An 18363-nucleotide genomic window follows, 5' to 3' on the forward strand; every position below is an offset into this window, starting at 1 on the left:
GATGTACTGTTAACCCCCTCTCCTCCTCACTTTCCCCCTTTAGCCCCTCCCTCCCCCTTCCTACCAAGGACAGGCAATTGGGAGGGGAGGAAGGACAGAGAGAAGAGTTGGAAAAAATTAAACATGTTTTACTAATGCTACTAATAAAATAGAGAAAATAATACAAAATATACAAAAACAACCTTCAAAGTCCCGGCAACTGCTCTGGCAGATGAACACTCCAGGTCCCTCTACTGCTCCTCATAAGACTTGTGCTCTCATGGCAGGGGTTGGACTAGATGTGCTTTGAAGGTCCCTTCCAACCTAAACCATTCTGTGATTTTAAGACAGGTCATAAAATACCCCAGACCAGCCATCGTGGCCTTGTTGCTCAAGAGCTGCTGCTGAAATCCTCTGCTCCAGTCAAGCAAGAGAACGGTTCATGCTGGCCAGGTGCTGCCATGAACATACATGTACAAACAGGTGTCTCTAAACCCTCTGCCAAACACACCGGAGTTACCTTATGCAAGGCAGGAAAGGGGGAGCCAAGCGCACCTCAAATGCCCTTCACTGCATCTGTGACAAGATCACGGTTAAAAAAATTAATAACCAAAGCAAGCCCTGGGGTAGAGCTTGGCACTCCCAGAGGCTCTCCAGCCCCACTATCCGGGGAATAAAGCTTGAAGCTTAAAAGCATTAACTATATATCAGGAGAACATGGCAAAATATTCACAGACTCAGCAGTGTTGGGTTAACAGCTGGACTTGATGATCTCAAAGGTTTTTTCCAAGCAAAATGGTTCTAGGATTCTCAGACTTACCTTTCCGAAAGCAGCTCAGCCATCGAGCTCTGTGAGCAGCCGGGAGAGGAGCAGGGGCAGCTCCAGTAACCATGTCCATGGGTCCCGCCTGTCCCCGATGGAGCTGTAGAGCAGGCTTAGGGATTATTGTCACTGAACTAGCAGAGTTGCTAGAAACAGACATAATTCTATGTGTTTATAGCACAAAGGTCCAAATAAATGGTTTTTAAACTCGTAAGTTTATTTAATTCAAGTTTTTGTACTTGGCAAATGTACAAATGTCAGAAGGTTTAGCAAAAGAAATAATTTAAAAAAAAATAAACAATTACATCTTCAGGGCTTGCTCTATACAGTATTCACAAGTTGCTAGTTACAGTATTGAATAGGAAGGCTGAAGGAACTGTCTGGCTTTGGGTTTTGGCGGTGCCAGGATTCCCAGCTTGCCCGCAGCCCCTGGTGTGGCCGCGACGCTGTGCGGTGCTGAGCCGGAGCCAGACCCGGCTGGAGCCTTCGAGCCGAATGGCCTCCTGGTCCTTCTGTACTTGCTGTAACCCCTGCAAAATTCAGAGAGAACACACCTGGGTCAGGCATCTGCTTTACTGCCACATTCCCTGCACCCATGGTCTGCTTACATATACACCTCCGTTAGATTTTCTACAAGGCTATGCTTTCATTTTTAAAAAGTTGGGGTTTCTTAATGCACATGGCTGCAAAAATACCTTTGAAATGGAAATTGAGTGTAGCTGTTGCTCTGGCATTTGCCTAAAGGCAAGAAGCAGCTGAAACAGGGACAGAGAATGCTGAACACACCCGAATCCTATTAATCCAATTAGAGAATCAACATTAAGTGACACTTCAGGGTCAACAGCATTTAATGACTAATATTTTAGTAGATGGGAAGGTGAAAAGGATGGGAGTAAAACCTGCTGAGCTGGGAACTGCTATTTGCTACAAAAACTGAGGAAAAACAGGGCAGAGAAGGACAGACAATGGCAGAAGCAGTGAGTTTGAATAAGGCAGGCGATGTTTTCTCTTTGCTGATTAGTGTAGCATTACAGCAGTGAAATGGGAGTGGTTAATATACCGATAAAACCTAAGAGTCTTTAAAATTCAGGCCTGACTCTTCAGGCGGGGATTTCACAGCATGTTTTGGAGAGCACATTAGTGCTGATCAGAGCTACTCTTCCAAATGGCCTGAGCTCCTCCCGGCTGAAAGATAATGCAATTTATGTGACACTTAGAGACTGAATAAAACCTTGTTCAAAGAATTATCTCAGAAATGCAACACACAGGCTGTCTGCATAGCTGCCCTTTTGTACGTCCTGTTCTCCATCTCATATTCCAACAAGGTAAATCTCTACACTGAGGGGTTAAATAACCCAACCACACCACGGGGAACTTTAATTTACTTCCTTTTTGTGCAAGGCAAGCAACAAGCACAGCAAACCTTTAAAGGCACAACTGTAAAACCCAAATCAGAACTTATTGCTCAAGTTTTCTAATGTCACCTCCCCTGTTTTTAAAGAGGGTTTGGGGAAGGCAGAATTTCTCCAACCATTTCTCTTTGTCCTCTCTCAGTGCTGATTAACCAACGTGTTTTAAAGCACAAACCTTCAGCACAAACTGCTATTACTGGAGTTACCAGACTGATAACTACAGGAGCTGCTAAAATAAGGGCATCAACTTGAAGTTCGAGGCTATTGCATCCCCCGTGATGGTTTGGTGGTGGATCTGCACTAGAAGCTCAAGACCAACCAGACTCCTGGATCCAAACATCATGGTCTTGGTGCAGTCATTGCTTTGCATGGTACAACCAGAGGGAGAACCTGAATTAACAAGGGGCTAGAAGCTGAAGTACAAATATTCCATAAAATCTTATAAAGATGGCTTGAAACTTCTGTTTCCAAGCACAGAACCCAGTCAGCTTGCTAATAACAGTTACGGCAGGACACCAAAATTCAGTGTCACTGCTCAGCTTGTGTCAGTCAAGCATGAGAAACAAAGGACAAGTGTTAAATAACCTTCCTCACCAGAAGCATTTTAAATAGAAATTTCTAGAAAACCGAAGTTGTTAGCAGGTACTTGGATAATTTTAGTGCCATTCTTCAAGTGCACACTCACTTGGGAAAACTCAGCAGGGTAACAGCGCAGTTCTGGGATCATCGCTGTGCTGCTCTGCGCTAAGAGGAATAACCGGTGACCACAACGTACCCTTTGCAGTGAAACTGCTGGCTGCCACCGTGACTTGTCTTCTTCCTCTTCGAGTCTCTGAAGTTGGGTGGCCTTTTCCTTTTCCTTCTTTGGTTTGCATTATTGCAAAAATAGCTCGAGGTTGTACCTACATCTTCTGCGTCCTCATCGCTCCCGGGTGTGCCGGTGCTGCCCGTCGCTGTGTCCACGCTTTGGCAGGCGGCATCTTCTACAGAGAGACAGCGAGTTAAAACACTTAAATACAGACACTGCCTGGACTGGTCAGAACTGTGGCCAGAACACACTGGCTGTCCCAGCACCGCCGTGTTTCGCAGGCTGCTGTACAGCCAGGACCGCAGCCAGGTTTGGTTTGTCTCACAACATAAGAATACCAGCCCGTCGTATTTTCCCTAGCTTGGCTTCTTGTCTAAACTCTTTCGGTAACACTGGGCTTTCTGCCTTTACACTCTGTTCCCCACGTCAGCTGGCAAGAATTAGGGAATATAGCAGCAACACTCCGGTCAAATATGGCACTTGTTCTTAAAACCAGCATCAGGAGATGCTGAAGGGCTCAGGCAGCTGAGAGCTCCTTCTTCATCAGTTGCGATCAAGAGGGATGTGATTCTTTGCACAGGCAGGAGAATAAAATGCTTAAAAATCAGGTTTGTAGACATGTATTTATTCACATTGCAGCGTATATAAAAGCACAGCCTCCTTAAATGTAAACACGAATCGCTTTAAAAGCGCAGGCCCCAATGTCTAATTTGATAGCCAAGCTGTATCAAATAGTCCAGTTACAACACAGGCTACACGCTGCACTCAGGGATGTTACCAGACTGACTGGTCTGAGGGCTCCATTCTCCACCCAGCTGAACTCTGTATTTAAGGCTGGAGCTGCACAAAGGCCCCATGAAACACCAAGAGCTTGTACACCCAGCTTGGAAAGGTTTTCACGTTGTAGCGAGGGCTCGTCAGCAAAGACCTGGCCTTGCTGACCTCGATTACCATGAAAAATAGCAGGTGGTAGTTATTGATCATCTGCCAGGCCACGTTACCTCCTACACAGTACATGCAGGTGTAAAAATATGCAGAGGTGCCACACCTTTAACCTTAAGGTCAGAATTCTAATTATAACTGAGCATATTACATAAATCCCAATAACTAACAGGTTTGGATAGAGCAGTCTGCTCAGTTCTTGTTTTCCAGCCTTTCAGAGAGATGCTGAATTTAACTAATGATAAGAGAGCAAAGACCTTTGTATGTTCGGAAAACATGCAATTGCTCCCTTTTGTAATTACTGAACTGCAAAAAATTAGTTATTTGTACTTAAAACAAGGTAACTTTTGAATGCAACTTCTGATAGAGGAGCAGAAAAGGGTATTAAAGAACATATTTAGGTACAAAGTATACTGAACCTAGGCGGGTCCATTCAGAGTACTTCTCCATCACTTTAATTATTTCTGCGCCGTATTTTTCTAGTTTGTCTTCTGTGACACCATCAATCTGCAGTAAAACCTCCGCATCAGATGACAAGGTTTCTGTAATGTAACAAAGTACCGATTAGACACCTCAAACAAATACACTTTTTCTAAGAGAGATCACGGCAGAGTCTTCTGGAGGAAGTTCATTCCTTTTAGTGCCACACTACACGTTTAAGCCCTTGAGGCAACAAAAACCTGACATTACCTGCTATTTTCTTCAGAGTTGAAGTACTGAAAATATTGAAGTAATGCACATCGAAGACTTTTCCAAGCATTTTACATGTGTCTGTAAGTTCCCCGAGGCACTTTTTAACCATCTCTTCCCGCTGTGACATCTTTGCCACGGAAGCTCTTTGCTTTCTGATGGCGCTGGCGCTTTCTGTTTCATGGAACTCCACCTGTTAAGATAAGCAATCAATAATTCCTGCCCGGGGAGTCACTGCAGAGCAGCAGCAGAAGACTGATGGGTAACACAGGAAAATCAAAAGCATTCTTTGATGGACCAAAAAAGCTCTCTGCCCAGTATACACCTTTTAAATGTTGTTTGTTTTTTTTTTTTTTTTTTCCCCACAGGCTACTCAATTGCCGGTAAGTTTCTTCTCTAAAGAGCAAGAAGAGTATATGTAACACAGAAAAACCCCGAGTGCCCAGTTCACAGATGGCTTTGGAGGGAGGTCAGTAGGTCTAATGCTGAGGGCTCCGCTCTTCTCCACACACAGCACTAACGTTCATTTTCCACCAGAGCTCACTGATGACTGGCAAAAAAAATAGTAGAAAATGCGGGAGAAGGCGACGCTGGTCCTTCCATTCTTAACCAGCTTCTCCTGTCTTGGTTATAACTTTCCCTTTTGTCAAGCTGGAATCAGATGGATGGGGGAAGAGAGAGATTTAATCCTCTCCAATCCTCTCAAACTCACCTTTTGCCTCACAACATTATTATTCCAATACTGGACTAGAAATCCTGCTGCTTGGATCCTGTTCCCTGCACCTCCTAAAGATTAGTTCCTGCACTTCAGCTGGTAGGAAACCTACATTTAAACTCTCCAGGGGACATGCTACATAAAAACTGTAACACATTCGTGAAATCAGTATGTTGAAGAAAAAAAATAAATAGTGCCACACCTGTAGTGAGCCATTGAGCACAGCCGGAGCTTTCTCTCCTAGAACCACGTATGCCACAGCTTGGTCATTAGCTGTGATATACAAATCTTCATCCAGAATCTTGTCCAAGACCAGTTTTCTAAACAGCCTTTCAACGTTATGCCTCGAGTAGGCAGCTCCCTTCCCAAATATCCCAGACTGAATCTTCGCGCTCTTTGTACCTATGCAACAGAAATCACAGGATTAGCTGACGTGGGTATGTATTTACAGACCGGGGGGGATTCCCAAGGGTATTCCATGGTCTGTGCACATTAAAAAAATGCATTTTTAGCAGCAGAAACTCCAAACACCACCAGAAAACTAATATAATCAAAAGAGCAACCTAAAGCGCATTAAAGCTTTAGTCTGATTTATTTTGGATCATTAACTACCCAGAGATTTCTGGGATTCACAAAATATATCTGCTTTTAAACCACTGCTAGTGTTGTGCAGACCTCCCGAAACTCAGTCAGGAGCTGGTGCACCAAGTCTGGTCTCCGAAGAATAGCACTTACCTAAGAAAATGTCCACCATCATATTCAATGTGTATCTCCCAGAACCCGGATTTCTCTTTGCGTTTATTCGTCCCATCTGTCCACAATGCTCTTGCACAAATCTTATAATGCTCTTCACTTCATCTGTTACATTTCTTGATTTGTAATCCTATTAAAACAAACTTGATTAGGAAACTACGTTATGTGGTTCTGTGCTAATGCAAGTTGTTACTGCATGAAAACTACCTTGGTTTTCACTATTGAGCTTTTTCCAGTCATGAATGAATTTTGTTCCAAACACAGAAATAGTGATTTCCTAGTTCATACACCTACAGTGCTACAATAGTCACAGGAACTCAGGATTTGGTAATACTCTGAAAAATGCAATAATGCACACCAGCTGATCGCACGCGATCTCTATTGTGTGAATTCCAGAGAGCGAGTGGCAAGATTGCTGCGTGAACACGGGCAACGAGGTCAGTCCTGGGGAAAGCATTCCCCTCGTTACTCTGCTGCCATGCACCAGAACTTACGCTTCCGTTTGCCTTCCTAAATGTCACGTAACCACTTTTTAATGCAACTAAAATCAGCTTAACAACACTGTAAATTAGGGGTGTGATTTTTACCTTCTTTCTACTGCAGTTATCACAAATTACTTCTGGGTGATCTTTACAGAAGTTGGGATTAAAGTTAGTTTCCCCAAAGTAGGCCAAAAGCTGAATTCTCCGGCAGTCGACTACGTTCTCACAGTAATGAACCATACTGTACAGGTTGTTAAAGTGGGTCTGTCGCGTGTGACTGTTTCCATCTTTCTCCACTGAAATGCAAGAAATTCAATTGTATTTGTTAAATCTGCACTTCTGCATTTTTATATATGATCAGATAGGCAAAACACAATATTCTTTTTTGCTTAAAAAAGGACAAGCAGGTTAGTACAGACCTAGCCTAGGACGGATTTTACCTCTAAAGTTTTAAAGACTGAAGAAGGAAAGAAGACTAGAGTAACATGAGTCAGGAGAGAGATACATATGAAGGAAAATGTTTTAACTTGGAATTAATTCCAAGTGACAAAAATCTCTCACTACAACAACTCCTCCAGGTAAAGATGCAGCTTCCCTTTGCAGTCCCACACCACAGGGTGTTTCAAAAAGATGGACTTCAACATGGGGTCCAACTTTTTGCAACACCCTGTACTGAATGAGAAAATAACAGAGCCCAGATGAAAAGGAGACCAGTGACCAAGTGACCCTGTCAATCTGTGTCTCCTGTAGCTTCCACGTCAAACTTTATGGATTGATTACAATGAGTGCAAGCTCGTTCCTGGAAGCATCAAATCTGCATGGTTTAGATAAGAAAAGCAGGGGAGCCTAAGTCAAGTTCCAAACACAGAATTATCAGGTTAGAGCAATACTTTGGCTTTACTGCCTGTGAAACAGTTTTGAAATCTTCAGTTATTACCATGAGGAAAAACAAAAAAAAGAGGGACAGGCACTCACTGAGGATGAGCCTCCTGAGCCGGGTGACGTCGCTGTAGCTGTAGAAGAGCAGGCAGTGGGACATCTCCCCATCCCGCCCGGCCCTGCCCGACTCCTGGTAGTAACCTTCCAGGGATTTGGGAAGAGACGCGTGAATCACGTAGCGGACGTCAGGTTTATCGATTCCCATTCCAAAGGCGATGGTTGCACATATAACCTAGGAAGGAAATAACAATTTGTTACACAGAGTTACGGAAGTTATTCATGCAGCACCGTGCACTGACAACAGACAGGCAATCAGGATTACAAGACTGTGCAGAAACGAGAATTCCAAATTTAACTCCGCAAGATGAGTACAAAACAGCAAAGCCACCTCTCCTTTCAGAAGAGCTACTCCAGACAAAGGGAAAACTCCAAATTCGAGTCTCAACACACAATTCGGCCACATGCCTAGAGCTGTGTCAGAGCCTGGTACTGCTCAGCTCTTTCCTCCTGGAGTGTCGTCCCTCGGTGCAGCGCTGCCGAGGTGTAAAATTCCCAACAAACAGACTGCTAACGTGTTTAGGCAGATCTGTTCAGATCAATTATTTAATACTGCATCCAATTTGGCAATAACATTACACAACTTTGCTTCCGTTTACGAGGCCAAGAGGGATAAAAGTGCTTCAAGTCCATTCACTTTTCCCCCCAGCTGCTTTCCTTCACCTGGCACCCTTCCTGATTAACCCACTTCTTCTGCACCAGGTCTCTGTTGGCGTCGGGCAGGCCAGCGTGGTAGGCGAGAGCAGCCAGACCCTCCTTCTGCAGAATGGCCGCTGTTGTGTCACATTCATGGCGGGAAAGGCAATAAATTATTCCAGAGTCATCTGCAAATATATAAAAGATTTGTGTTACAATACAGCTTTATTCCCTTTCACTTGCTTAACAGTCACACATGTCAAGTTAATATATTTATTGCAACAGGGAGAGGCTGGTAAGTGTAAAGCAATAACTACTTCACAATAAAGTAATTTTATTACTATCCGTGTTTTTGCTAGTTTCGCCTCACCCAATTTCCTGTTTTTTTGGTGAGGTGGAGTTAAGAAAAGTTTTCCTGTTCAGTACTGTGCAATCTTAGGATTTCAAAGACATGAGTCAAGTAGCACACAACACAAGAGCTGGATCAATAATATAATTTTGCCTCCAACTTGTTGTTCTTGCAAATATATTAGTTGCTTACAGAAAGGCACAAGTCTGGGTTTTTTACAGCATTATAAGAGCTTTTCCTGCCTTAAAAAGTAGCTCACAAATATGCCGGCACGCACACAGTGCTGCTCAGTACTCACGGGGATGGTATTTTTTAATCCATTCCAAGCAATCTGTTGCCACCTTCTTCGGCTTTTTGGGCAATACATCGTATTTCAAGTTCTGCCTGTTGAAGCTCATTGTAAACCTGAAACACGACAGTTCATGGGGCTCGTCAGCTTTGTGGTGCAGGAATCCTCAACAAATACTGACCGGAACGGCCCAGACTCGACTGACTCCTGCTTGTTCTGCATCACCTGCAAAGGAATTATTGTCCCACTGTGCCCACATCACCCGTACTCTGGGTCTAAAATTCCTGCATTTTTCCTGTGGCTATGAAAAAAAACAATGTTCCATGCACTATACAGAAGGAAGAAATGCCCATAACCCAAACGCGCACATGGCCACTGCCTTGTCTTCATTTTCCTTTTGAATACCTGCAGCCACATTCAACTGATCACATTTGCAAAACAGAGCGTCACCTCCCTCCTTCTACCCTAAAATACATCTCTAAAATAAGAAATTCAGCAAAACAGAATGCTTTGTTTCCTCATCACATACAAAGAAAACACCCACATTAATGAGAATGTCTGCGTGGAATTTAACCAGATACAACTACATCAGTATTTCAGACAGACCTGCAATGCTCTGCTTACTTTACTAAGTTTTCCACTCAAAATTTTTGTGGGACAAACCAATGGTTTCAGGGAAGTGCTGAGCAACTTACACTTGTGGTTTCAGCATCTCGAGCTGATTCTGAATGTCCTTCTGCACGCGGGGGTTTGCGGTGGCGGTCAGAGCCATCATGGGAACAGAGCGGAACTTCTTGCGCAGCATATTCAGCCGTTTGTAGTCTTGCCGAAAATCATGACCCCACTAGTTCAGAAGCAAAATTCAGGGACCAGTGAGTAAGGTGCCCTGACGAAGACCTTTGCCACCCTGAACAAACGAAGGGAGGATCTCACCTGGCTGACACAGTGGGCCTCGTCGATCACAAAGCGCGCCAGGAGCCGTCTGTCGTAGAGGTTTTCCAGGGCTGACATGAGCCGGCCGCTGGCGCAGACCTGGGCACACACACATACACACACCCGTGGCATTAGAAACCAAACACAGCAAAGGGTCACCCTGCCCAGCCAGGAACACAAACAGCACAGTGTAGGAACCTTGGCTGCACAGGCAGAGCTGGAAGGCTAAAGAAATGGCAATGAACTTGTTTTAATTGACAGCAAAGCAGCTGGTGTGGGGCTACTGCAGGGTTCTAGGATCTTCTCTCCATTGGTCCTACAGTCTGAGCAAATTTAATTTATTTCTGTCACAAAGGACAGGGAGAGATGATGTTGGAGAAAGAAATGTAATCCCACACTAAACCATCCCCTCGTACAAAGCTCTAATGGAATAACGATATCCTGCCTTTAACAAAGAGGTTAAGTACAAGAAAATCTTTGACAATCACGTATTACCTCAATGGTTACATACTTTTTTCCCGGTATTATCCCATCCATAGTAGTCCGGATTCTAACAGCTACTTGTCAGCAATTAGTCACTAACATGTACTAAGATATATTGAATTGAACAGGTATGGGGGTTTGTTTTAAGAATTTAGATTGTATAGACACAATCAGTTCTCATTCTTGGTTAATTACTGATTGAAATCAGTTACATCTGTACAGAGTCTTACTGAGTTATCTAAAAAACGCTGAACGTTTTGTTCCCCCAGAAGCCTACTCTACTCTCAGTGGTTCATAGCGATGAACCTCCTCTTGTTGCCTCTGTGATTTTACAATTCAAAATAAATACAAACCTTCTCAGGGGTAACATACAGAAGCTTTATTACAGGATCTTTTTTTGACAATTGCATATATATTTTTGAAGCATCAGCATCTGTTCTGTCACCAGTCAGATATGTTGCAGCAATCTATATTAAAAAAATGTATTGAGTTTTAATATGTGCAAAACAGAAGAACCTCTGAATACAGACTTATATCTAGTTATAAACACAATAAAAAAGTTTGTGCATTTACCATCCTCAGCAAACGGAACATTTTCAGTGCTGCTCTGTGTAATTAGAGGCAGCATTCGAACGCACATCATACTGTAAACACCACAAAATTTTTCTAACGATAAAAGCAAAAGACTATGAGCCAAATTCTATTCTTCTGCTCCCAACTCTAGCAGTAGACCAAGAGCTGACTGCGGGGATTTATCTGCTTTCTCTGAACTCTTTCCCATGAAGACAATAGATGTGATGTTTGCTTATTGCTCAATGTGCTGTAAGTTTGAGACTGAATTCAGAAATCTTAGGAAACAAAGTTTATAGGAGCAGGTAACACAGAACAGCATCGCATCAGAGAGACTGAACACGACTTGGAGCAGCAATTTATTATTAAATTTGAAAGTATAACTTACTATTTGTGCTGCACAGTAACAATGGAACTGGATCCTACAGACTGCCAAGATGTTCTAGTTTATCTAATTCAGTTCTTCCCAGACAACTTTGGGTGCTTTTGACAGTTTCTGTCTCACCAATTTTTCCAGTTTATATTTGAGAGACTTAAGACTTACTGTAAAATTTCAGATTTCTAATTCACTTCTCTGCAGTTAAACTAAATAAAGTGAGCTGTGTGAACTTACATCCAAAGTCTTCAGCTTCTGAACCTGATCTATGATCAACGACCTCAGCGGAGAGATGACGATGGTGACTCCGGCAGAGACACATGCTGGTAACTGGTAGCACAAGCTCTTTCCCCCGCCTGCCAGAGGAAAGAGAACACAACAAATGTCAGAAATGGAGAGGAAACAGACCGTGCGGAGATGAAGCACGAGAGCGGAGACCTGTTTCTTACTTCCTGTTTTACAGCACTTTCAGAAACACTGAACTGTTACCTGCCTTTCATCTGATACCTGTAGGATGAGTGAAATATTATGTGAAATATTATGAAAGGCAGAAATTCAGTAACTGCAGTCAAAATACCACAGTGCACACAAAATTCCAAAAATCCTGCAGCCCTGGAACTCAAGCAGCACCAGTTATCGCCACCCCCGAAAGGCACAGAGCAAAGCTTGACACGGGCCCTGCAAATGGAGCTTTGGGTCTGTGGAGCACGTGCCGGGCTCAGAGCGGCAGCTGCCACGGTTGGACACGTACCGGTGGGCATCAAGATGAAACAGTCCTCGCCCAGCAGCGCCGCGTTGATGGCCTCCAGCTGATTTGTCCGGAAACAGTGCAAACCAAACTTTTTGTGAAACGTATTCATCATTTCTTCAGAATGGGGAAACTTCGTTCCCCTGAACCGTTCCAGCGCAGGGTTGTTCACCGGCTGATCTGGCAGACAAAGCAAACGCACTGACAGTCGGTTACAGCGTCACGTTGCGCTGTCCCTCTGGCCACACAGAACTGCTTCAGTACAACAGGTTGCTCAGCATCACCTCAACCCTTTCAATCTTTTAAACTCAAATCGTGACTTACTAAAAAAAAAAATTGCATTCATCTAGAATTTAAGACTGGCTAAAGTGTGAATTCTGATTGTATGCAAATCTCTGGGAAGAAGCTTCTTGTCTGTATAAAACGCACAGTAAGACACCAACAGACTTCATCTCTGCCACAAACAGCTATTAACAGGCTCATTAATCAGCAACAGACTGAATGAAATGGGTTGACATCTTCACCCTTTACCACCCCTCCTATGGTAACCACAGGTGACCCACCCCACGCCTGGGGGATTCGCTTTGCTTCACCAACTGCCCATTGTTGAACATTTTGCATAAACAGCTAAAACTGTTGCACAGCTTTGAAGCAACAACTGCAGAGTCATTATTTAATTAAAACACAGAAACATTCTAGTTTCTAATTTCAGCAGCACCATCTCCTCAGCAGCCTGCGTGGCAAATAAATATTCAAGAAGATTGGCATCACTTGGAGGAAAAAATGGAAGATGACTTGCAAAGAGAAACCAAAAGAAACTTTCACAGAAACAAAAGGTGTGGATGTAATCTACAGTCAGTTACTTGGCCTTAGGTTCAAAAGTAAATAAAAATTCTAAAAGGGGCAGACAGTAATCCTACTGAGTGTAATTTACCTGAACTGTTCTTTGTTGCCATCACAAAGCTAGACTTCGGGGCAGCAGCGCTGGATACAGCAGCAGCTCCTTTGACTCTGGACAGGATCTTTGATGACAGCGATTTGGTGGGTGGCCCTTCCCCAATGGGCTGGTACGATGGTGCCGACGGCGTTTGAGGTGCCGAAACATTCACAGAGTTCTCCCAGTCCTCATCAAAATCATCAATATCAAAGTAATCGAGGTCAAAGTCAGCGTCGTTTGCAGCCGAGCTGCCTGTGGTGGGGGCGGCAGTGGCAGCTCTGCTCGCAGGACCAGCAGTTCCCACCCTGGGCTCCTCGCACCAGCTGCTGCCGTCTGTGCCACTGGCCTTGGGAACAGGCAGGGCTGTCGTGCCGGGGCAGCCAAGTTCCTCCACGCTCGGCTTTGAGGTGCAAGATGTATCCAAGGTTTGATTTGTTTTGGTGGAAAAGTTGCTTGGATGAACCATCCCGGGCCGCACAGTTGGGAAGTGTGTGGGTCTGGGCGAGTTTCTGTTGGACACGAAGCTCGAGCTGGTCCCAGCACACGGGGCAGCGCCAGGCCGGGCCGGGGGGTCCCGCTCCACACACGCCCTCCCGCTCGTAGGAAAAGTGTCACTTGTGCCACTTTTGCTCCAAGTGACGGAACCGGCCAGCAATTTTCTCCTGGAATAAACAGCAAGGGAAGGAAGAAGAAAAAAAATATTTAGTCACAAGCAATGATTTATCAAGTTCCGCAACACACATGAAACAGTTTTGTCTCCCTCCTATTCTACATATTAACATACAGTGGTTCCATTGTATTCTGTGTCACTACATTTTTAAAAACATTTCAAACAAATCTAGGGAAGAGAGATTAAAACCAGAATGCAGTTGAACAAAATAATTACAAAATGACCACATCTGCACTGCAGACATAAAAATAAAATAATTCCTAATAGCAAAGAACTGAGCTTGACAAGATAGAGCATAAAAAAAAAAAAACAAAACATCACCACCACCTTAGAGGCACAAACCTGAAGTTAGAAAAGTAAAAATATGCTCGGAACAAATCATGTTTTTATGTACTTTCTAAAGACTCTGTCTGACTACAGCAATAAGAGGAAATAGAATAAATTAGTTTTACCAAGAATGTTCAGAAAAAGCACGTAGTCACAGTCCAGTAAAAAAAAAAAAAAAACACAACAAAATCCCAAATCTCAACACTTTGTCCACACATTGTGCCATTGGGTGATGAGGAAATTGAAGCAGCAGCTGCAGCAGCGACAAGCAGACTGACAGCTGACACGTTCCTGGGTATGATGAGGAGCCATAATCACCCGTGAGTGCTAATGAGTCTCCCAGAGGGAATATTAAATTAATGCCTGCGGTGACAAGAAGTCAGGATGACACCTGGCAGGTGGTGTTGTCACCCGGCTTCCCTGGCTGTGGCTGTGCCTGTTCCCAGGAGCACAGGACGGGCTGTGCCCAGGGCTGCTGCGAACCCCATCCCAAACCCCATCTCTTCTGCTGGCAGACCAGGATCCCCACGCTGCCGGCAGGACGGGCTGGTTTTTACCTTCCTTCTGCCAGTTATTTGAAGCTTTTTTTGGTGGGATGGGGACACCTGCAGGCAGGAGCACAGGCAGAGAGGTGGGGCACAGAGTGGATGGGCAGAGGGACCCACCTGAGGTCCCTGAGCCGCAGCAGGTCCCTGGCGCAGGACAGCGCCTGCAGCTCCCGCAGCGGGACGGTGTCCAGCAGCCGGCACATCTCCTCCATCACGCCGCGCAGCCCCTCGCCTGGCAGACACAGGGTGTTTTAGCACACGGCAATGCGGATTTTTATTAGAACATGCAACAAGATGATACCATTCTCCCAAAAGACAGTAAATTGCCATAATAAGTCTGAATAATTTATTTTCAATATATTTTTTAAAGTCCACTGGCATAAAGAAACTGTTTCTGTGTGCAAGAACTCAGCTCATCGATGTATTTTTGCCCTTGCCTTTTAATTATCCACCTATATATATTTTCCAAACTTTATCATGGTTCTTTCAAACTTATTTCCAAAAAAATTCAAGTTTGCATGTTCTGTTTATCTCAAATTACCCCTCCCCAAACACCCTAAAACATATTTTATCAAAAAATTACATTGCGATCCTAGTCTAGGAAATTCTGTAGAAAACCCCCCAGAGGTGAAAGTCAACATTTGTCACACCCCCTTCCAAATTCCATCCCACCACAAACCGCCACAGTTTGGAAAATATACATAGATGGATAATTAAAAGGCAAGAGCAGAAATACATAGATGAGCTGAGTTCGTGCACACAGAAACGGCTCCTTTATGCCAGTGGACTTCAAAAAAATATATTTGAAAGTAAATTATTCAGACTTTTCATCCTGCAAGTGAAACGCAGAAGCAGTTCAGCTCAGCAGTGCCCACAGCCATAATCCACGGGAACCAGCCCAAAACCACTGTGCAGCTCCAGCCTAGAGAGATGTGTCCTTGTGCCATAGCTGATGTGGGCAATGATTTGGTCAACTTGTGGTTTCAAGTTCTGAAGAGATCTGTGCCGTATGCCGGACAAAACCAGAGTCAGGATCAGACAACACCCCGTGTCTGCACAGCGTGTACATGTCTGGAAACTCTGAGCGAGACTCAACCCCCGCCTCCTCGTCCCCATCAGCTGCCACCAGTTAACGCTCTCAGCTTACACGGGATATACAGGAGAACAAGAAGCTGCAAACTACCCCCAAAAATGTCAACTTTGAGCTGTTTCCTGTACCTGCATCCTCTGCACCAGGATCACTGTCAGCAACAGGCGGCATTGTGACAACCTTCCCAGACTGGGACTCGGTGCTGCTGGGTGTGGATCTTCCCCCAGGGGGAGACTCTTTGAAAATATTACTAATATTAAAAGAAAAAGTCATTAAAATTCAGATCTCTGTAAATCAATGCAATTCAATAAGTTTATTTTCTAAAATAACAGCATTTAAAATGAATGTAAAAGACAAATTTCTGAGAACGTAATTAAAACACAAGTAGCTGAGCAGCTTGTCACTCATCCCATGTGCCAACATGTAGACACTCGCTTCAGTAATTCTTTTTTTCTCCCGCTACAAAAGGAAAAATAACTCTGCTTTTTCTGAAGCAAAAGGCACCTTAAACACTGGCCATAAACCAAAATGTATTTCATAAAACATTAACAACGGCTGCCAACTACTGACCTGCCAAGCAACACACGCTAACACTCAATCTGTAACTTTTTAACACGTTTCATGTCTTTTTTTGGTACTTTTAAAAAATCATCCTAAAGACAGACATTTTTATGAACGACCTCTGCTCTACCTGATGCTTTTCACAGAGGGTGAGCAAGAAGACGGCTCCTCAGGGGAGGGCGGCACCACGTCCAGCTCATCGTCCTCATCCAGCTCCAGGTCAACACCGTCATCGTCCCTCCCCGGGGGGCGGCTGCTCCCACCACCGCTCGGCTGCTGCCTCTGGCCGCTCTGATCCTCAGCACCTGAAAGAGAAGCGTATTCATATTGTAGGGTAACGCTGTAAACCACTATAAACAAAAACACAACTGAACAGAGGGAAGAATGACTGGCTAGATTGCAAAACACTTGTTCAATACAGTTTTTAACTCCTAAAGGACAAAAAAAAAAAAAATAATACTGCTCCCTTTTCTGCCTCTATTAAAAACAAATGGACAAAACCCCCACAAACGCTCTTTAAAGTGGAAAAGTTAAATAGCTTGCCTATAGTTACCTTACCCTGTCAGAAGGGAAAAACTTAGAGGTACATTTTCCTACAAGGTATTTTATAGAAAACTCCTGCTGTATTAAATACTACCTTTGAAAGAGTGAAGACTCATCAACTAGCACACCCTCTGTGCTGGAATTAGAGGGTCAATTTACATGTATAGTGTATAGACTCCACCACTGCCCTGGGCAGCCTGCTCCAATGCCTGACAGCCCTTTGGGGAAGAAATTGTTCCCTAGATTCAAACTCAGCCTCCCCTGGCACAACTTGAGGCCGTTTCCTCTTGTCCTGGCACTTGTTCCTGGGGAGCAGAGCCCAACCCCCCTGGCTCCAAGCTCCTTTCAGGCAGTTCAGAGATCAGAAGGTCTCCCCTCAGCTCCTGTTCTCCAGCTGAACCCCCAGGTCCCTCAGCCGCTCCCATCACACTTGTGCTCCAGCCCCTTCCCCAGCTCCGTTCCCTTCTCTCAACTTGCTCCAGCACCTCAAGGCGTGTCCTGGCGTGAGGGGCCAAAAACTGACCCCAGGATTGGAGGTTTGGCCTCCCCAGTGCCCAGCACAGGGACGGTCACTGCCCTGTCCTGCTGCCCACACTGTTCCTGACACACACCAGGACGCTGTTGGCACCCGTGGTACCTGCTGCCTGTCAGAAACGAGCATGCAGTTCCCTCTGATTTCTAAACAAACCAAAGCCCTTGCTGTGCAAACACAAATACAAACACGTTTTCTTGCAGCTCACTGGTGCTTTAAAAGAACAGTTACCTGGGTGCAGCTCTCCCCCATCACTGTCCAGAACCAGGCCAGCGGGTGAGTTCTCCCAGTCGCCCCCCCCCGCGGCCGGGTCAGCGCTGCAGGGAGCCAGGTCATCCAGGCAGATCAGGGACTGCTGGGACAGGGGCCGGGGCTCGGGCTCCGGAGAGGCCTCCCCGTGCTCCGGGGGGCTGCGCGGCCCCGGGCCGGTGCCGGGGGAAGCGCCGGGCGGCTGCTCCGGGCGGGGGGCCTGTCCGGGGGGGGACAGAGCCGGCACCCGCCCGAACCTCTGTGTTTCCGACAGGTCGAAGTCATCGATGTCGTCCCATTCGTCTCCCGCGGGGGCGGCGGGAGCAGCCGCAGGCGCGGGCCCGGCTCCCCGGGCGGGGGCCCCGCGCAGCCCCTCGCTCCCGCCGGGGCCTCCCGGGGGGTCTCGCAGCCCGCAGCCCGGCCCGAGGCCCCGCTGGCCGCCCGCCGCCGGGAAGAAGTGCTGGATCTGCGTCCTCCGGGCCGCGGCGGCGGGGGCGCCCGGGCCCAGGGCGGCATTCACATCCTTGTCCCGCAGCGCCCCGGCGGCGGGCGCGCGCCCGGCCGGGCAGAGCTTCTTGAACGTGAAGCCCCTGTGGAGAGACGAGCCCCGTCAGCGCCGCGGCCGCCGCAGGCTCCAGCCCTGCCGCCCCCCGCCTCTCCCCAGTACTCACGTGGGCCGGGGCCGCGGCGGGGCCGCTTTCCCGAGGCCGCCGCGGGCCGAGTGGAGCCGCAGCTGCTCCCGCAGGTTGTTCTGCGGCACGGCCGCCATGGCGGGACCGGGCGGGGCCGCCCCGCCGCCAGGGGGCGCCCTCCGTGCCGCGGAGCCGCTCTCACCCCCCGCTCACACACCGCCGCCGCTGCCGCGCGCCCCGGCCCGCGCCCCCTTCGCATTCGGCGCCAAAACGTCGCCTGTGCTCCCCCA

At 46.2% G+C, this 18363-nt stretch overlaps 1 protein-coding gene across 2 annotated transcripts; it reads right to left on the reverse strand.

The window, feature by feature from the left end:
* Positions 1 to 998: 998 nt before the first annotated feature.
* On the reverse strand, positions 999 to 18344 carry BLM (BLM RecQ like helicase). Of its 2 annotated transcripts, XM_082060753.1 has the most exons (21): positions 18113 to 18332; positions 17424 to 18031; positions 16248 to 16422; positions 15685 to 15806; positions 14584 to 14698; positions 12919 to 13583; positions 11988 to 12164; positions 11474 to 11592; positions 10644 to 10757; positions 9808 to 9906; positions 9570 to 9718; positions 8884 to 8990; positions 8264 to 8424; positions 7580 to 7775; positions 6710 to 6900; positions 6105 to 6252; positions 5572 to 5771; positions 4655 to 4847; positions 4384 to 4506; positions 2990 to 3197; positions 999 to 1332 (listed from the first exon to the last, which is right to left on the reverse strand). In XM_082060753.1, the coding sequence occupies exons 1-21, from the start codon at positions 18208 to 18210 to the stop codon at positions 1149 to 1151; spliced, it is 4152 nt and encodes a 1383-aa protein (XP_081916879.1). In that variant the 5' UTR covers positions 18211 to 18332; the 3' UTR covers positions 999 to 1148. The 2 variants fall into 2 exon arrangements, with proteins under 2 accessions (XP_081916879.1, XP_081916880.1); XM_082060754.1 differs by lacking the exon at positions 17424 to 18031 and having other exon boundaries at positions 18113 to 18344.
* Positions 18345 to 18363: the final 19 nt, after the last annotated feature.

The sequence above is a fragment of the Streptopelia decaocto genome (genome assembly GCF_964273445.1).
Source record: "Streptopelia decaocto genome assembly, chromosome: 9".
Classification (NCBI taxonomy): domain Eukaryota; kingdom Metazoa; phylum Chordata; class Aves; order Columbiformes; family Columbidae; genus Streptopelia; species Streptopelia decaocto.

What these genes read in the sequence shown, in the direction of transcription:
- BLM (XM_082060753.1), bottom strand. Translation starts at nt 18,210, where the DNA reads ATGGCGGCCGTGCCGCAGAACAACCTGCGGGAGCAGCTGCGGCTCCAC. An exon ending in CTGCGGCTCAGGGACCTCAG is followed by an intron (nt 13,584 to 14,583) that starts GTGGGTCCCTCT and finishes TGTTTATTCCAG; the next exon opens with GAGAAAATTGCTGGCCGGTT. An exon ending in GCTCAGGAGGCTCATCCTCA is followed by an intron (nt 6,901 to 7,579) that starts GTGAGTGCCTGT and finishes CTTGCATTTCAG; the next exon opens with TGGAGAAAGATGGAAACAGT.